This window comes from Pteropus alecto, unplaced genomic scaffold (genome assembly GCF_000325575.1).
Source record: "Pteropus alecto unplaced genomic scaffold, ASM32557v1 scaffold24, whole genome shotgun sequence".
Classification (NCBI taxonomy): Eukaryota; Metazoa; Chordata; class Mammalia; order Chiroptera; family Pteropodidae; genus Pteropus; species Pteropus alecto.
This window is the reverse complement of record NW_006439192.1, coordinates 9931354-9950577: the sequence shown is the minus strand read 5'-3', so window position 1 is coordinate 9950577 and position 19224 is coordinate 9931354. Positions and strand designations below refer to the sequence as shown.

At 32.9% G+C, this 19224-nt stretch overlaps 2 protein-coding genes across 6 annotated transcripts in view; one reads left to right on the top strand and one right to left on the bottom strand.

The window, feature by feature from the left end:
• GTF2E2 (general transcription factor IIE subunit 2) overlaps positions 1-19224 on the bottom strand; it is a 76844-nt gene that overhangs the window by 46066 nt on the left and 11554 nt on the right. For all 5 annotated transcript variants that reach the window (XM_006916336.3, XM_006916338.3, XM_015592835.2 and 2 more), the window contains one exon: positions 7509-7600. In XM_006916336.3, the coding sequence (XP_006916398.1) occupies positions 7509-7600 (92 nt within the window). The remainder of the gene's footprint in view (positions 1-7508; positions 7601-19224) is intronic.
• On the top strand, positions 16142-19218 carry SMIM18 (small integral membrane protein 18). Its single transcript, XM_025049877.1, has one exon. It carries the CDS (start codon positions 16288-16290, stop codon positions 16582-16584), a length of 297 nt encoding a protein of 98 aa, XP_024905645.1. The 5' UTR covers positions 16142-16287; the 3' UTR covers positions 16585-19218.

The following is a 19224-nucleotide window of genomic DNA, read 5'->3' as shown; positions in this document are numbered from 1 at the left end:
ACAGGAATGGTGCCTGAAGCTGCAATTCCCCGATTGCACTGGCCGAGCCAGCAGCCCCAGCAAACACAGTAGTGGTGGAGGAGGTGGGGTGCATCCCCCACATCACAGCCTGGCAAAAGGAAAGAAGGGCAGGAGCAGTGTTGGTGCCTGAGAATCCATGAGAATCCAGCTCCTTCCTGACTGTGGTGCTACTCACATCACCAGAGAGCCTGGTAGCAGCAGCAGAGATGCGTCAGTGACCTCCCAGACACAGCACAGCATGCCAGCAGCCATAGGGGATCAGGTAGCAGTAAGACAGGCTAGCAAACCTGGCTCCCCCGCAACCTGCCACATGCCCACCCCTACCCTCCGCTTACCACACTGGTGATGCTGCAAGACCCAGGCAACCCATGCACAGCAGGGGCACCCACCACCCCAGCCACCCAGGCAGCGACCACCAAGACCAGAGAGATGTCCCACCACAATCCCAGAGGTGCAAGCAGAGCAGGTTAGAGATAACAAAAATATGTGTGCTATAGCATTATCTATTGGAAAACAAAAGAAAGACCTCTAATCAGCCTACTGAATTGCTAAAATCAAAACGGTACATAAATAAGAAAAGTGTTTACACTTCAAATGTGTTGGCAGAGAAACACCAAACATCATGAATGAACCAAGGTAACACGGTAACACAGAAAGAAAATGACAATTCACCGAAAACCAAACTCAAAGTCATGAAAGATTGTGATCTAACAGAGAATTCAAAATAGGAGTCATGAAGAAACTCAACAAGATACAGGAAAACTCAGAAAGGCAGTTCAATGAGCTTAGGAATAAAATTAATGAACAGAAGGAGCATTTTGCCAAAGAGACTGAAGCTATAAAAAGAACCGAACAGAAATTCTGGAGCTGAAGAACTCAATAAATGAGATAAAGAATGCATTAAAAAGCACTGGAAACAGAGAAGACCAGAAGAGAACTAGCAAGCACAAAGATAAAAATCTAGAAATGCTTCAGGTGCAAGAGACGAAAGAACTAATATCTTTAAAAATGAAAGAATTCTACAAGAACTATCTGACTCCATTAGAAAGGACAACAAGATAATGGGTATTCCAGAAGGGAAGAGAGAAAGAAAGAACAGAAAGCCTGTTCAAAGAAATACTCAATGAGAACTTCCCAAATCTGGCAAAGGAACTGGACATACAAGTACAAGAATCTAACGGAACACCTAATTATCTCAACACAAAAGACCTTCTCCAAGACACGTTATATTAAAACTGTCAAAAGTTAATGACAAAGAAAGTATTCTCAAGGCAAACAGGGAAAAGACAGTCACCTACAAAGGAAACCTCATCAAGTTATCAAATTTCTCAGCACAAAATCTAAAGACCAGGAGAGAGTGGAATGATATATTCAAAATATTAAAAGATTGCAACCACCCAGCCAAAATATATTGTGAAATGTTATTTTTTGTGATATTCTCATTCAGTTAGTTATTATTCCCCGTGGTTTTATTAGCATTTGTTTGATAATCATGTCTGACAGTCTAGTGTGATTATTTTTGTAGATGATATTTGTAACAGAAGAGGATTCTAAGCTTAGGCCCGTGAACAATTATAATAAGGTTAGTAATAAAGAACAATCTTCTGGGCCATTTCACTGCACCAGAGCAACAAGAAATTTAAAAAAATAAAAACTACACCTACCATTACAACAAAGCTACTAATCAATAGGTTTTACACAAGCTGGTAATCCAAGTATCCTATTCCATCTGTGGTAACAATATATAATGGCTCCAGCACAACTGAAAAGACACTTAAATATAAGTCACAGGCATTGGACAAGTCAAAGTACTATTTTAAACAGCTACTGGAATTTCAAATCAAAATAAAGCTTTTGTATTTATTTTTTAAAGTCACCTTCAGTGAAAAACCTGAGGAAGTAAGTTATCTGTAGAACTTATTACCCAGAAAAGGGAGAGAAGGGTGAGGGAGAAATCACACAGTTGGTAGGAACATAATAATGTCAACATGTCAAATGAGAGTAAAATGCATAGTAAATGAGAAAGTGAAAAGTATTAAACAATATGATAAGTCAACAAACTGGAGACATGTCACATGATGGTGAAGAGTTCTGTTTAATAAACTGAGAAACAACAGCTTGTCTATCCAGATTGACAAAAAAACAGATTTCACCAATAAATGCATGCAGTAACATATGTAAAATTTTTAAATGATGGTGAATTTCAAGAAAAACTCTTCTGTTGCAAAGAACTGCCACCAACAAGCAAAGAGCAGGACATATTTAATGTGGTATCTTCATATCTGGAAACAAAAGTCTGTCTTGGAGGAAATGCACTGTTATCTTCACAGATGTGCCCCATCAATGGTTGGCTCAGTACAGGTTTTACCCTCTTGTTTAAAAAAAAAAAAAAAAAAAAGATATTCTGATGTTGTCTCAAGACTCTACTTTCTTCAAAGAGGTACTAGTATCAAAAATCCTAAAAATGAAATGAAAATTGTCTTGAATGATGCTACAAAAATGATCTACTTTATTGAATAAAGACCAGGGCACTTGAGCACATAAATCTGCTACATACAGAAATCTAGTGGCTTGGCAGAGGAGGAGTTCAAGAGAACATTTAAGCTGAAAGGTGAATTACAGAAGTGCTTTCAAGAAAACAGCAGACCCACCATACTTGACTGTTTTGAAGATGAAGAATGGCTGCAAAGCTAGCTTTCTTAGCAGACATTTTTTAAAAACATGTGAACTGGCTGAACTAGTTTCTACAAGGCTCTAGGAAAAAATGCTGTGACTTTAAGTGACAAGACTTCTGGATTTCAAAGGAAAACAGAATCTTTGGAAAAATCACGTGGCAAAAAGTAATCTTGCAATGCTGTTCGGGCTTGAGGAAAAATATTAGCAAATCTCAAGAATTACTTAAAGCCCCCAGGAAGAACTAAAAAACAAAACTGAACAGTACTTTCCTTTCCTTTCTACAGGAAAGTACTCCTTTCCCTGACTCTTCTGCTCATTTACAAACAAGTTGCTTAATTGGAAATGGTTTTTAAAAAAAAAATCAAAGGAAAAAAATGACATCTACCTACGTCACTGACTTGCATTAAAGCTGATTGTCCTTTCTGGGAAGGAAGAACCACACACATATACACACAAAAAGAGTAGGCTAATAATAAATGGGGCAAAATACATAAAGACAAAAATATTATTCTCTGTTCAAAACTACTTTTCTGACAATTATTACTGACTTATTATATGCACAACTTACTGATTAGGTAACATGTGAGCAGAAGGTATAACAATGTTTTGCAAGGTATTTTTATACCTGTATTTATGAGACATTGATATAGAATTTAAATACTTTAAAATTGTAAATAAATGTAGGTTCTTAACCCAGCCCTACTATCAACCAGCTCTGTGCCTATGAGCCAGTCATTTAATTTCTCTGGACTTTGAAGTTTCTAAACTCAAACATAATTCTCAGAATTGACAAGAGTTAAGTCAGTGGTTCTCAAATTTTAGCATGCATCAGTCACCTGAAGGGCTCTTTAAAACATGGACTGTTGAGCTGCACTCCCAGAGTTTCAGATTCAACAGATCTAGGAAGGGGCCCAAGAATTTGCACTTTACAAGGTCTCAGGAGATGCTGATATCTGGTTGGAAAATGACGTTTTGAGAACCACTGAGCAAGAATAAACCAAACTAACCAAATTTTTCAACTTGTTTTATATAACTGAGATACAGTCACACAGAGGTAATGATGAGATCAACAGAAAAATCATTCCATCAAAAACAATGCGCACCATGATTTGTCATCAAAGAACTAAAACAGTGTCTCATATGAAGAAAGAGGTGTCCTTCATAAGGGAATTTAAGATAACTTAGAGTGGTTTTTTTTTTTAGACTTACTCTTTTAAGCAATTAAATTTGTTTTACATTAATTGTTTCAATAAAAATCTTTCTAAAATGGACCATAAAATTTTTCTATGTTGTCCAACAGGTTGACTGAATATAATTTAATCTTTCTGCTGTCTCAGTTACTGCTATAAACTACTAGGCTGTGATATAGTACTAACCATCTTGGGAGCTAGTGAGATGTGTAGGGCAGTTTGTTTCTGTGCCAAATGTTCTGAGTATTATGATTTTGAAGTTCTTGTATCTGCTTTTAATTTTTTCTGTTTGGTACTTCTTCCTGTAATCTCACTGTATGTATCTCAAACAGTACCCTATGGCGCTCCTTGAACTTTTTCCATATAATTCCTAAATAATTTTCATTGACAAAGAGTTTCTCTATAAGCAAATGAAGAAACTATGAGCTTTTTACTATTGTCTTTTTTTTTTTGCTAAGTTCTTCGTTTTATCAGATCTTCAAAAAGAGTACACAAGGGACAGTTGAAGACTTTCCAAGAATCAGTTTACAGATCACTTTCCATATATATTCTATTTCAAAATATGCCCTCCCCTTTTTTCAACAAAAAAAGAGGGGTAAATCTCTCACTTCCACCCAGAATTGATAATGCATTGCCTGGAGGTGTAATAAACTGTATGGACCCAAGAAAAGGATGTCAAAAAACATTATTTGGGGGAAGCCTTCATAAATGATAACTGAGGTGTCACAGACTATCTACTATAGGGCTTCTTGTCTTTTCCAGTCTTACATACATCTAAGAGTTAATAGGATATTTTGGCCCCTGCTATGGCATTCTAAATTCTTGATACATTATAATTCATAGACAATTGAGAGCAGTTTCCTTTAAAGAACTTTGTCTCTTCCATTCCCACACACTCCACGACTCCATGCTATCTACGAATGCATCGCTCTTTGGGGAGTGTATAATAAGAGCAAAGTAAAGGAGACATTGGTAAGAAATATCTAAAGATAAAACTAGATTTTTTTCAAGTTTTAAGTATAAGTAATTCTCTTCTGCAATTCTCAAAACTCATTCCTTGAATATTTATTAGCCTGAAGAAAAAGCACATTTAAAGAACTGAAGCAAATCAATTAAGGAGGCTGATTTTTTTAAACATAACAAATATTTTCCAGAACTACCAAACTGTTCAAATTATGTTCCAAAAAACTCGCAAAAACTGTATATGAACTATTTTAGATTAAGTGTGAATTATTTAATGTGGTAGTTAAAATCTATTTTGTCAAATCATATGAAATTTTTATTCTCATTTAGTCAATTTTCATTACAGCTTTTAAACAGTTTAATATTTCTACTTTCTATTTAAAAAACAATCATAGCTAGCTTTAAGACCAATTCACTTTTAACAGGTATCCTTCTCCTTCATTAATTACCCCAAAATAAAGTTATTTATTAATGAAGTTATTTCTGAATCATTCCCTTCTATTTATACTCAAAATCTGAATCGAAGAGCAGAATATACAAGCATTGGAAGACACATACATCTATTTATTTGAACTTAAAAGACATTCCATGATAAAAAAACAAGTTTGATATAGTTGGAGACTAGCTGACAATGGAGACTAGCTTTGTTAACTGATACTTTACATAAACTGAATAAGCTAAACCTTCAACCCAAAGTTTTGACAAAAGTATATTTATACACATAAAAGCATTTTATGAAAAAAATTACATGAACAAGAGTGTACTGAAATTAATATTTTCTCAACCACTTCTGAATATATCAGATTAAAGAAAGTGCCTACAAGGGAAGAGGGGGAATGAATATAACAGACATTTGCCAAATTCTGATAAAGCTTTTTTGATATACTCCCTAGAAACTAACAAAGTAAATAGTTAAGGACCAGGCACAAATTCTTTGGTAAGTTAGGTGGTTCACATTCTTTTGCTTTCAACAAAACTGAAGGAGGACCTAATAGAATTGTCAACTGATGGATGCTTGATGATAAATTACTAAGTGATTTTTGGCAAATAACTTGGAAGGTTCTGCTATCACTAAATTTCCATTAGAATGAACTACTTATATGACCATTTATTTCTCAGCACTTAAACCTACAAAGTCTAAAAGTAAGACCAGAAACTGGTGCCAAATCCTGTTTCATTCTATCAATAATTAACATATATCTCCAGATACAAAAACTACTGGAAGAAGACAGCTCCATCAATTTCATTTAAAAATGGATTTCTATTTAGTTATTATATAGAAAGTGAATTTTAATCAATTTTCACATATGTAAGTTATTCTAATCAATTGTCTGATAATTATCAGAAAATATTTTTAATACTTAGAGCCTACAGTCACAGGCAAAACGTTATTTTAAATTTACATACATATTGTTGTGGCAAAGAAGTCTGATAGATGATTAACAAAAGATTTTCAAGCATAATAATGCATTTAAAAAATACATAGCATTATCCTACAATACAAGAGTAACAGAACAAACAAGTTCAAAAGGAAAATAAAATTTCTAACCACTGAAATTTGTTTTTATATTTTTAAATTAATAATGCTAGAGTCCCTTCAATAAATTTAACAGTGATATAATTTATTGAAATATTACAATATGCCAGAAATTCTATCTTTTGTCAGTATAAACTTTTGTTGAAAAATTGTAGCTGTCAATTTAAATGTCTGCAAAAGGATACAGTTTTTCAAACTTCCTTCAGGGAACACCAATAAAATTTTGAAGAAAACTATCCTAGATATACAAAGTTATAAATAAAGGTCATCCAGATAAGTAAAAATTATTAGCAAAGTAGCAAAAACAAGACATTTAAATGTCAGTCTCCCTCAACAGTCTGAAAACCATGAGGGCATATATTTTTCTTTCTGGGTATTCCTACCATTACCATTACAAATAGCATAGAGTCAGTTTTAACAACTGTTTACCATGTGTGGGAATTAACTAAATGGGAATAAGAGTTTACCAGAAGGAGGCAAATATGAAATCAATTGGCCATCTTAGCTATAAATGAAAGTTTACATTGATAAATTAAGGATTCAAAGATTTTAGTAAAGCCAAAATGTCATATCATCAAAACTGCAAAAAAAAAAAAAATTTACTAAATCTTCCATCAAACATTAAATTCCAATGCTTTTGTGAGTCAATGTTTTTCTAAGACTCTCAGTAATTCTCTGTATTTCTTCTCCAAGATGTAGAAAAGCCATCACCATGTGCCTGAAATGCCTAAACTGTATAGTTTTCACTTCTCACATCAATATAACAGCCTGTAAATCATTTACCTCTTCCTATAGTTTTTACAAGCAGGTATCTTTTGCAAGCAGGTATTGACTAAGAGTGACTTTATCCACTGCCTGAGCGCAATTTTATTATGGTATATGATGGGCTTAAATCGTGTCCTTGAATTAATGGAAATTAAAGACACCTAGGTGACTCAATGCAATGCTAATTTGATACAAAAAGCTTAAAACATTAAATATTTTTATAGTTTTTTTGAGGTATAACAGGCATACAATAAACTACATATTGAAATATATATAATTTTATAAAATTTACTTCCCCAAATCCCAAATTCTTCTGCCAAAAAGTTAGAGGCTTTTTATCTGAGAAAAGTACTTACCTTCATATAATTCACAATTTTAGCAAGAACACCAAACTTATATCCAGAGCTTCCTGATAGAGCTTTCAAGTTAAATGATCCATTGCTATGATCTGAAAATGAAGTTCAAAAAACAATTACGACATTTTCATATTAGATATAGTTATGACTTTTAAACAGCTAAGATGATTTTAACCCTGATAAAGATTTTTCTTGTTTGAGCTTTTCTATCTAATGAATTCTATCCTATAAAATTTTGGTAAAGAATTCAAAATCTTTGAGTGTGTAATAAACTATCCAGTGTGTCGCTAGAACGGGAACAAAGTATAAATAATACGAAGGCATTAAAATACATTTTTAATTCTGATTAGATTTCTCCCATAATTAGAAGCAAGCCTTTTTAAATAAGAAGACAATACAAATCTCAATATGATCCACAGTGCTTTTCTAACAAACTTAAAACCGTAAGAAGTGAATGGATTACTCTGAGGGATTAAAAAGTTCAATTTATCACTTACTACATCAACTTCTGCTTATCAACTTAAATGGGCATTAATTAAAGAAATTAATAAAGAGAATACCATAACTTTTAAAGTAAACTTCAGCATTTAATTAGAACTAAAAACTATAGGCATTGCCATTGCATAAACATGGATGCTTATAAAGAATGATAGCATAAAACAAGGAGTAATCTGTATAGAAGATAATTCGTTTCAGAACGGCTATCATTTTGTTGCATGCTAACAGGCAGAAACCCTAATGCTACTGTTGCATCATAAATGCATTCCATTAATCACAGGTAAAAACAGGTTAAAAAATTTCATCATAAATATTAAGAAAACATTTCAAAAGTACTTCTATTAGTAAGGCATCAGATCAGATATTATAAAGTTCCCTCCCATGTGGCTGACAAACAAAAGAGGTTAAATAAAAGAGGGGTGAGTCAATATCTGGCACCAGCTTGGTAATAATAATTTAAGCAAAAGAATGCATTAGAAGAACTGCAAGTCAAATGTAACAATTGTCAGAGATCCAAAAGAACAGCTTCTAGATGACAACATAATACTCCTTTGAGAATGGTTAGTGAAAAATATGCTTTTTTGAAACTAAAATGAGACTTCATATGCAATTTTCCTCTAAAAATAACTTTGTTACCATCTGACAAGTTACTTGACACATTAAAGCTCTTATATCCAGAGCCTCCCAAAATAACGATATTAAAAATACCTTACAGGTGTGTTTTCACGCTTTGTCAATTATGAAATACTACCTACCTACATGGTTCATTTTTCAAGATGTTTAGGACCTTCACAACAATAATAGAAACTAACTTTTATTAAACACTTACTATATAGCCAAGAGCCATGCTAAAAGATTTTCTCATTTAATCCCTCCCCAAAATCCTATTTGAGAGATATTATCTACTTTTAAACATAAGAACACAGATAGTAATTGGCAGAGTATGGACTCATATCCAGTTGTAAACTGTGATAATAGCTTGTAAAAGAATTATTAACTAACTAGTTTTTAACAGAGATTAATCCATCTGAAACTGGCTATTTTGTCAGAGTACAGAAATCTACATATGCACATTTACTGTTTTCTTGTTTAACTTTAGTAAAATAATATTAAGTTTGTCACATATAAACAACTAAATGGGAAGACTATGAAAAACGGATGACAAATAAGAAAGTAGCAAATGGCCAATCATGAATCACAAACAATTTTGTTTACCATGGGGTCTCCAGCATTTAACTCAATGCCAGGCATAGTAAACATTCAATAAACGTTAAACGAATGAATGAATGAATGGGAGGGAAGGAGAGAGGAAGAAAGGAAGGGAAAACTTCCAGGTATTGATATTTTAATGGCCCCAGAAACTAAAGTGCTGATTTATCTAAAAATAAGTCTGCAGAGAAAGCAGTACACAGCCTGCTATTGTTAAAATAGCCACTCTCATAATTAAAAACTTTGATTGTTATGCTTACACCACAACTTTAATACGCCATTTGAAAAAAAATTCTGTCTCTAAACATCCAACTGAGGATTCTTTTGCCATTTAAATTTCCGACTGCTTTTTTAATGTAGGCAGTGTACCTACCAAAACTAACATTCTCCCAACTGGTAAAGCTGAAAACCTTATTTCTTTTCCCTCACAATTTCTCTTAAATCAAACTACAACATGGTAATAATCACTCCCAGAGGACAAGACTTATATAAAACACAAGTACTTAAAGGAGAGGAAATATCTTTATGAGATTTTATGTACACTTCCTAGAGGAAATGTAAAGCTGGTAAACCTGTTTGTTTCCTAGGTTACTACCTCTCTCGACATCATCTTCTAGCCCTAGCACTGAAATACTCACAGAAGGATCTGAAAATTTATAGTTAAACACCAAGGAAATATCAGTTTGTTGCTAACTCACAAATTCCTACGCAGGAATTCAGCTAAAGGACAAAAATAAGGCAAGAAAAAGGGGTGACAGTTGATATCTCAGATAGCTCTACTCAAGTTTATGAATGATTTACTCTTAAGGGTGGCAAGACTTAATGTAAATTAATGTAGAGGAAACTGTCAGCTGCACTGTGGTTCAGCCAATAGAAGCACCGCTCCATCTTGGCTGTGCACTAGACTGCATTACAAACAGACGATACCATCGCCTCAACAGCAGCCTTTCAGACAAGAGGTAGGTTTATATCATCTTTTTCATTTAGCAATACATGTCTTTATGATGCAATATAAAAATATTTTGCTATAAAAATCAAGCAGAAAGCTTTGTTGCTACTAAAGACCAAAAAAAAGCAATGTATTCATTTCATTGCTTAGTAGGATTTTATTATAAAAATATGAAGACTGCCTTATGCTATTTGATAAGCAGCCTTACCATCTGTGCCTTAACAGAAAATTCATGCTATTTTCTATGAACCTGATGTATATTTAGACCTAAGAGTAAACCATAAGCGTTTGATGTTAAGTGGTTAACTTGCTAATTTCAATTTCTCTGAGCTATTTCGTTTCAGCAGTTTGGTCTGTCTTAAACAAAGGATTTTTCTTCAAGAAAAATCTAGACTAAAAGCTAATCCTGGACTAAAGCTTTCTGATATAGGCAAATTATATTAACTAGAAAAAAAGCAGTCACTTACAAGAAAGTTTGTTATATTTTAACAAATATGAGGAAATAGTTTGAATTATTTTTTATTTGATTTTGAGTGTAGATGCAGAGAATGCTGAGAAATTACAAATGTAACTTTTATATAAAAATAAAAAGACAATGAAGGTACCTTTACGTAGGCTGCATTATACTGTAACCAAAGACATCACTTATAGAACTTCAGACTTCCAGTAACATTTTAATTAAAATAATTCCTTACAGTGAAAATTTAAATCTATAGTATAATATACAAGTTATACTGATTAAATGAAATCCTTTTTAAATACTTTCATTTTGTATGACACAAAAAAATATTTATCACCATAATTTCAATATAATGTTAAACTTATTCTTAAACTGATTCTCCAAATAAATACAGAGTAAGTCTTTTTGATAAACTATGTTTTAAAATAAAAATGTCCTAAGAATTGGTTAATGGAGGAGAGTATGGTTCCTTTCCAGGTAATAAGATTATTTCATGGCTCAGAGTAAGCATTCATGTCTACTGAAAATTAGTTATCAACTAACTGCTAACCAAATTTTTAATTTTAAAATATTTGAGCATAAAAATTATTATTTAATAGATGCTAGAATTCCAGGCTATTACCTATACATGCTGACCTAAAGATCCAGCTTCCCTTTTCTTTGCTGGTAAATGTACTTAAATTTTAAAGAATTTTTTTCATAATTTTTACTCAATTTTTTTAGCCAGTGTTCAGCCTATATGAGCAAAATATCCCTTACAAAGTCCAGAGGATGCTGTAAGAAGATAGATCTCCCAGGTTCGGCACAATGGGGTTAGTTACCTAGAAAACATTCTTGTTTGTTATACGAAGTATAAAAAAAGTCTTAGGTAAAATTTTAAAATAAAAACAATTCTGTCAAATAAAAGAGTTAACTTGTAATTCAAATTTCAGGTAAATTGTAAACAGAAACCTCTGCCATCCACATTATTTTAACACTATAATCAGCCTTTGTTTTACTGGTAATATATCTATAGTTAGTACAAATGGAGGCTCATTGCTGTTTCACTGAACTGACTAAGACGCATGGCCTAACTCAGAGATCCAGGGCTGAGTGAACTGTTCTATATTTAAAGGGCATTATGATTAATTGATCATATTTCAAAGTGATATGCTTAAAGGCACTAGAAAATTCAATTCAAGGGCTTTTACCATAAATACAGCAAAAGCATAATTTTCTTCTGATCTGGCAATTAAAAGTTCCAAAACAGTTCCAAGTCTTAACCCCATAAATATTTCACTAGAATGTTTGAAATGGGAGGAAAAATAGTGGAAGGGAGTATTTCATTAAAAAAAAAAACAACTAAAAAAATATGGTATTTACTTTAAAACTTTCCATTCCTGTAATGAAATTTTAAAGGGGCTATGAGAGATTAAAAGAAATACTGACAGTTCCTACTTTTTTTTTTTTTTTACCATTTTCTTTTACTTTTCATAAGGCATGTTTACAGCATTTGCTTGATATAAATTTAAATTTTAGTTTCAAAAATAGTCTCAATACAAAAAAATCCTAATGGTAAATATCTTTCTGCTTGTCTAAGTATATCTAATCCACCAAAGTAAATTTTAGATTTTACCCTAAATTTAACACAAAAAATTACTAAAACTCTGCCATACTTTCAAAGAATAAACTATATTAAATGTGAAGCAGAAAATGACTCCATATTATAAGGATTTACTTTTTTCAAATGTTCCCAGAAGCTAAAGAGTGAATGTTTTGAGTTGCTCATCAGTTATCAATACACTCACAAGAGGCAAACTGTCATCATTTACAACATAAACCTGACATGTATATACTCTTTCTTAAACTGCTTATATGCTTCTAGCAAAGCTTACAAGTGCCCTGGCAGATGGCATACACTGCTATCCACTGTCATCATTGCAAGGAGAATTATTATAAGCATATTTGTGTGTAGATAAAGTACACAGTGTAATCGAAATAAGTGTTTACTAATCCTAATTTTAATTTTTTGGAAGCAACCCAGAAAACTCAATATATGTATTAAATAGATATATAACACAATAGACTTTTAAAAACCAAAAACAAGGGATACTTCTAAATATATTAGTTTGGGTTTTGAGTAATATACTCAAATGGTTCAAAAACTAAAATGCTACAAGGTGTATCTTGAGAAATCTCACACACATCCTTGTCCACCAATTCTACTCTCCAACCAATCCCACAAGTAATCGTTGTTATTAATTTCTTGTATATCCAAGATTTTTGTGCAGATACAAGCAAATAAAAATATATATTTCTCCGTAACTATACATAGTCTTGCACCTTGCTCTTTTCACTTAACATATCCTAAAAATCTTTCCATACCACTACACAATTACCTCACTGATGCATAATATTCAATTGTGTCAATATTCTATATTAATTTTAACCAGAAGAATAGTCATTGATGGGTAGAAGTGAACTTCAAGTGACTAAATTTAGTTGTGTACCTATCTGCATGCCTCCGCCTTTTCCCCTCCCTTTCGCCTTTCTATCCATCTATTTTTTTAAGGGCAAGGGAGCCTGAAAAAATTTTAAGCAGTTTACTTGTACCTCAAAAATAAATAGAATATGAAGTGCTTCAAACCAATTTTCTAATCATTTTAAGATTTCATTTTGAAATTAACTTACATTATTAGTCTTTACAACTTCTCCCCAGTTTTAAAGTCAATACAAATAGAGGCCTATTCATGATTAAAATACAAATAACTTCAGTGTAATTTCAACCAAGCATGACTTATAGATTAATATAGCCAATTTCTAGGAAAATTAAAAGTCTGATTTATTAGGAGACAAGATTCTGAGTGAAGCTTTTAATTTTTAACTTTTAGTTAAAATTGCTATATTTTTGAAATTAATAGTAAAACATTTTAAATTGTTAATAAGGTAGATTAAACTAATTTGAGGGGCATAATGTGGAAACAGAGGGGAAACCTCTCTTTTCCCTCCTTATCACTGCCCCACCCCCACAGTCACTTCTAATGCCAGATTTAGAAAAGAATCTTTCAAAAGACGTCCCCATATTTTATAAAGGAATCAACCTAAAAGGCCTTAACAGAAAATCTAAGGAATATTTTCATCCATGCTGGAGAGGTCTTAGGTTAGTTAGCCCAGGTAAAATTATTAGAGACTCTCAAGCAATTCTTTCTGTTCTTTATCTACCCATGTTAAGTGGCATTGTACCCCATTTCCCCAAGGTCATATTCTTCTTCTTCTCCCTGTCTGTGCGGCTTTTCAAAAAGGACCTGAAACTCATTCACACTGAAGTAGAAATAATTGCAACAGTGTGTTACCTTTCCCAAGAATATCTGCATTTTAGTAGTGATAAAAATCTTAAAGGAGTTCCAAAGCTGAGTTTTTTATAGACATTTGTGTGTATGTGTGCACCTACACACAACATTATTAGGAAGGCTGGGTCATAAAGACTTTTGTCTCCATTTGCATCAGTTTGTATGGGTTACTTGACTATTTGTGTGCAGAGTAATTAAAATCAGAGGCAGCAACAATGCAGAGGTTGGAAGGCTAACCTGTCAGAACATTCCACATTACACGACTCCAAGGGGCATCACTTACATTGTATTCTACATGAATAACACCCCATAACACAACATGAATGGTGCTCCCTGGAGTTGTGCAACACAGCAGCACTGCTTTCTGTAATACGCTTGGAACAGAAAAATTCAAAGGATAAAAGAGGGTAACTTTGAAAACGCTGGGTCTCCAAGCGTAGTCTGAAAATAATGTAATGTAATGAGCAGTTATACACCTGTGATACAATGTATTTCTGTATGTCTCAGAATAGAAGCAACTGATTAATGTCCATCAGTTATCCTTCATTTTAAGATGAAGGATCACCAAGCACCATGAAACTGAAAAATTCTTAAATCCAAAAAGAAAAAATTAATTTAAGTCTTTTATATCTGGCCTCACCATCAATTTAACCTTCAAAATGCACAAAAGAAGGAACAAAATCCATCCAGAGAGGTGAAGTGATTTGCCAAGCAAATCTGATTTAAGAAAATAAAAACCTTAGAAAATATTTATTTATCAACACCAAAGTTTTAAAATTACATCTATAAAGAAAACAAAGAAATCTAAGAAATTATATTGTTATGGCTTTGGGGTTTTTTTTAAGTCACTTTTTAATCTTTTTTATTTTTTTTTTGATGTGAAAATAATATTATGGTTATGTTTAAAAACAGGGTCCTCACCTTTTAAGAGGTATATATATACTGAGATTTCTAGATGAATTAATGTCTGAGATTTTCTTCAAAATAATCCATGGGGTGGCAGCAGTGGGTAGAGCTATAAACTGGCCAAGAGCTGATAAATGAAGTTGTATTATGAGCATATGGGGATTTGTTATACTCTTATACTTCTGTACCACCTTTAAGTTTTCTTTAAATGACACTCTCATATACAAGTTATCTCCAGCACCTAGAAAAGTATTGGTACACAGAAAGTAATCAATAAACATCTGTTTACAAGAATAAACGAAAGTCTTTACAACTATGTAGAGGAAAAAAGTAAACAAAATAAGTCATCTTTCATAAAAGAAAGCATACAAACTGACAACAGTCTTTGAATTAGTGATATACTTTTTCCTCTTATTTCCAGATTTTCTTAGTATATAGATGTTTTATAATTTTTAAAAATAAGTTTAAATAGATATTTTTGAAAGATCAAGGTAATAAAAATTCATCCTATTATTTTTACTGCTATCAAAATTTCAATCCTCATGGTCCCATTTAAGGCCTAACAAATATCAGGTCAGCAAGAGCAAGACTTAATAACTCACTGTGAAATGGAATAATAATTTAATAAATGATATCTGAGGCACTAAATTTGTTTTTAAAATGTTCATGTCTATAGGTCATTTAGTTATATTAAGCATTTAAGATTATCATATACACAACAAAAATATCCTTAAAAAAAGATTAAGGTCTCTTCATAGGCAACTTTGATTTTTCTCTCTCTACTATTTTCACTCAGCCACTATTTCCTGATTCAGGTAACCTGTCCTTGAAGTTTAAAGGAGTGGAAATAGGAGACATAAATACACTGAACCAAGAAGGTAAGAAGGATCCACAGGGTAATGAGAATAGCTTTTCTGGAGGCAGTTTCAAAAACATGGCCTTAAAATGCTAAGATTTCTTGTAGACCACTGCTTTACTCAAATTTTCAACCAATTCAGCTGCCTTTTTCCTCCTTCCACTAGCAGTTAATTTCTATGTATAAGTCTTAAAAATATATATTTGTCTAATAAATAATATACATAAAAATATATAGGATGGTTTACAGAATACACTGGCATACAGAAAAAGTTGATACTAAATTTATTTTTAAATTAATTTATTAAATCATAAAAATATATAGGATGGTTTACAGAATACACTGGCATACAGAAAAAGTTGATACTAAATTTATTTTTAAATTAATTTATTAAATCAATTTAAAAATACCATTCTGGTAGGAAAAAAGACACAAGTCGCCTATACAAATTTACTAACAAATCTAGTTAAAATTGAGATTTGAATTGACAGATCTGTACTTTGGTTACATACATTCATGTTCCACTTTTTTACAGATTCAAAAGGGCAAAATAAGAAGTGAAATCTCTAAGAATGGCCTCCTTGAGCTCCAGCCTCTGGAATGAAACCACTACATCTGTTTATCAGTACCTTGGTTTTCAAGTTCAAAAAATTTACCCTTTCCATGATAACTGGAACACTGCCTGCTTTGTCATTCTGCTTTTATTTATATTTACAGTGGTATCTTTAGTGGTACTGGCTTTCCTTTATGAAGTGCTTGACTGCTGCTGCTGTGTAAAAAACAAAACGGTGAAAGACTTGAAAAGTGAACCTAACCCTCTTAGGAGTATGATGGACAATATCAGAAAACGTGAAACTGAAGTGGTCTAGCACTCTAAATAAGGTGAACAAAATCTCTGAAAACAGCCTTCAACTACTGAGGAAAAATTTTTTCTGAGGCCAACTATTATTACAAAATCGAATGACTTTGAACGATCAAAATTCTAACAGAAGTGAAAAACAAATATGTACTTTGTGTGTGCGTATCATTTCATTAAATATACAGTAAAACTACACAAATGTGAATAATTTACTAATTTATTTAAAATGACACTTCAAAAATTGGATGAAAGATTCCTAGAATTCAATATTAAACAGCAAAAGGTAAAATCGCAAACATAAGCAAGGTTAATGATGTCAAAATAAGTGATACCTAAACAAATCATATGGACTAAAAAATAGAGTAGTACCCTATGTTTTGATAATAAAAATGCTATTTAAATGCTTACCTAGATCCAAAGTAAAATACTTCCACTTATAAAGTCCTTATTAAAAAGCAGCATTTTCTAATTTATTGAAGACAACATACAAATTTTTAAAGACTTAAGTTTTATGTAGGACTAGTGTGAAAAAAGTCTCCAAATACTCAGAAAGGTCAGAAGTATACTTGCCTAAAATTTTCATAAAATGGACTGTTGAAATACCTGGTTTAAGAAGGGCAAGCTATTTTCAAACTAAAACTTACTAGCACAGCAATAAATTTCATTTCTTGAGCTTGTGCTTTCATTTTACTTCTCACATTCACACTCACAGGGCTAAGATACCCAATGTAGAAAAGAATGCAAAAAAAAAAAAAGTCAAAAAATAGGACCACTCAACACCTATTAAGAAATATGGCAATTTTGTTTCTTGGAATTCCAAGGGCTATACGGATATATTTTATAACCCTAGGATTATTTTGCTACCACCAAAGAGCAAGTCAAAGCATGTTCTTAACCACGAGAACCTAAGTACATGTCCTTAGGCCCGAAATGCAACTCTTGAAAATTTTTCGAAAAATTAGTTCAAAAGAAAAAAGCTCAAGATACAAAGATGTTTACTACAACTTTACTAAAAATAACAAAAAATTGGAAATAGCCTTTAACTAAATGTGGCACGTCAACTTAACAGATTATTAAGAAACTAATGAAAATTATGGCAAAATAGAACATATTTGATATGTGAAAAATATCTCATTTTCAATTTAGAAAACCCTAAGTGCCAGTCTGAAATGGCTTTTCCACAAAATAGTTTGTTTTTTTCTAACATTAGAAACAAACACAAGTAATGTAACCAACTTTCAAAGGACTTGTGAAACCTAGATATACAAAATATTTTGGTAACCAGGAGCTATTCTGAGCACTGTTAAAACTATGTTTTTAAAAACAGTAAACTTTAGGGTCCTCACCATGAATGGAAAGCATCCAGGTCCTTTAATAACTAAATTTTCTGATAATGAACACTATTGATTTTCCCTACCTTGCCCTGCAATTTATTTAGCCATTAAACAAACATGTATTGAATGATTCTATGTGTGAGGGATAGGAGGCAAATAACTAATTACAAGATTACAATGGCACACAGTAACTTAGAAAGTTGGAAAGTGCTGTGAAAATTCAAAGGCTGAGCACTGAATTCAAGTAGTAAAGTGGGAATAACTTTTAAGCTAAGACTCAAAAAAATAGGAGTTAGCCAAAAGAAAGAGGGAAGTAGGTAAGAAAAAATGTTGCAGTTAGAGGAAAGAATATGAGCAAAGGCCAAGAGGCAAAAAGAGAGTAAAGCATGTTAGATGAGCTACAAGTCAGTATCGCTAAGAGAGAGTACAAGGAGAACAGTGAGATATGGGCCTAAAAGAGAGTGGAAACTAGAGCAGGTAGGAAAAGATGGACTTTACCAGAAAAGCAATGGTGATCTCTTTAAGTGATGACATCATCAGATTTATGAATAAAAAAAGCACTGACTGGGATACAGAGAATGGACAGCAGAGAAGCTAAACCAGAAGATCTGGTAAACAACTAACTGGGAAATCCAATGATAGTGACATGAACTAGGATTGTACGGTAGTCTTTAGTATTTATACCCAATATATGCAGTTCTCTTTCTAAGCACAAGAAACCCCTGTGGCTGGGTACAGCCCTGTGACTAGATTTAGCCAATGACTAGTGAAAGGAAGTGATGCATGTCACCTCCAGGCCAGAGCATTTAACTGCCAGGAAAGATCTTCCAGAATTCTCTTCCCCCCAGCACTGAAACCAACATTTAAAGTACCAGTACTCAGTCTACAACTATGACATTCTGAACGCGTCCGATCTTGTCTGCTCTCAGAAGCTAAGCAGGGTCGGGCCTGATTAGTATTTAAATGGGAGACTACCTAGGAATACCAGGTGCTGCAGGCATTAAAAATAATAATAATAATAAAGTACCAGCACTCTATAAGCCTGGTTCCCTGAGAGACTATAGTAAGTTCAGATCCCTGCCAACACATGATAAACATGTGGTATGAAAGAGAAACAAACTTTTGTAGTTTTAAGCCAGCATCAGTAAACGCTGCTTCCTGCTTATAGCCCTGGTGTCCCGTCTCTCAGAGAATCCCACAACATTTCTGGTGGCTCGTCCAGGATCTGAAGATGGCGGTTTTCACCTCCTTTGTCTTCGGGGTCTGGCCCTTGGGATACTGGGAGAAGTAGACTTCACCTGGTGCACCAGGAGACC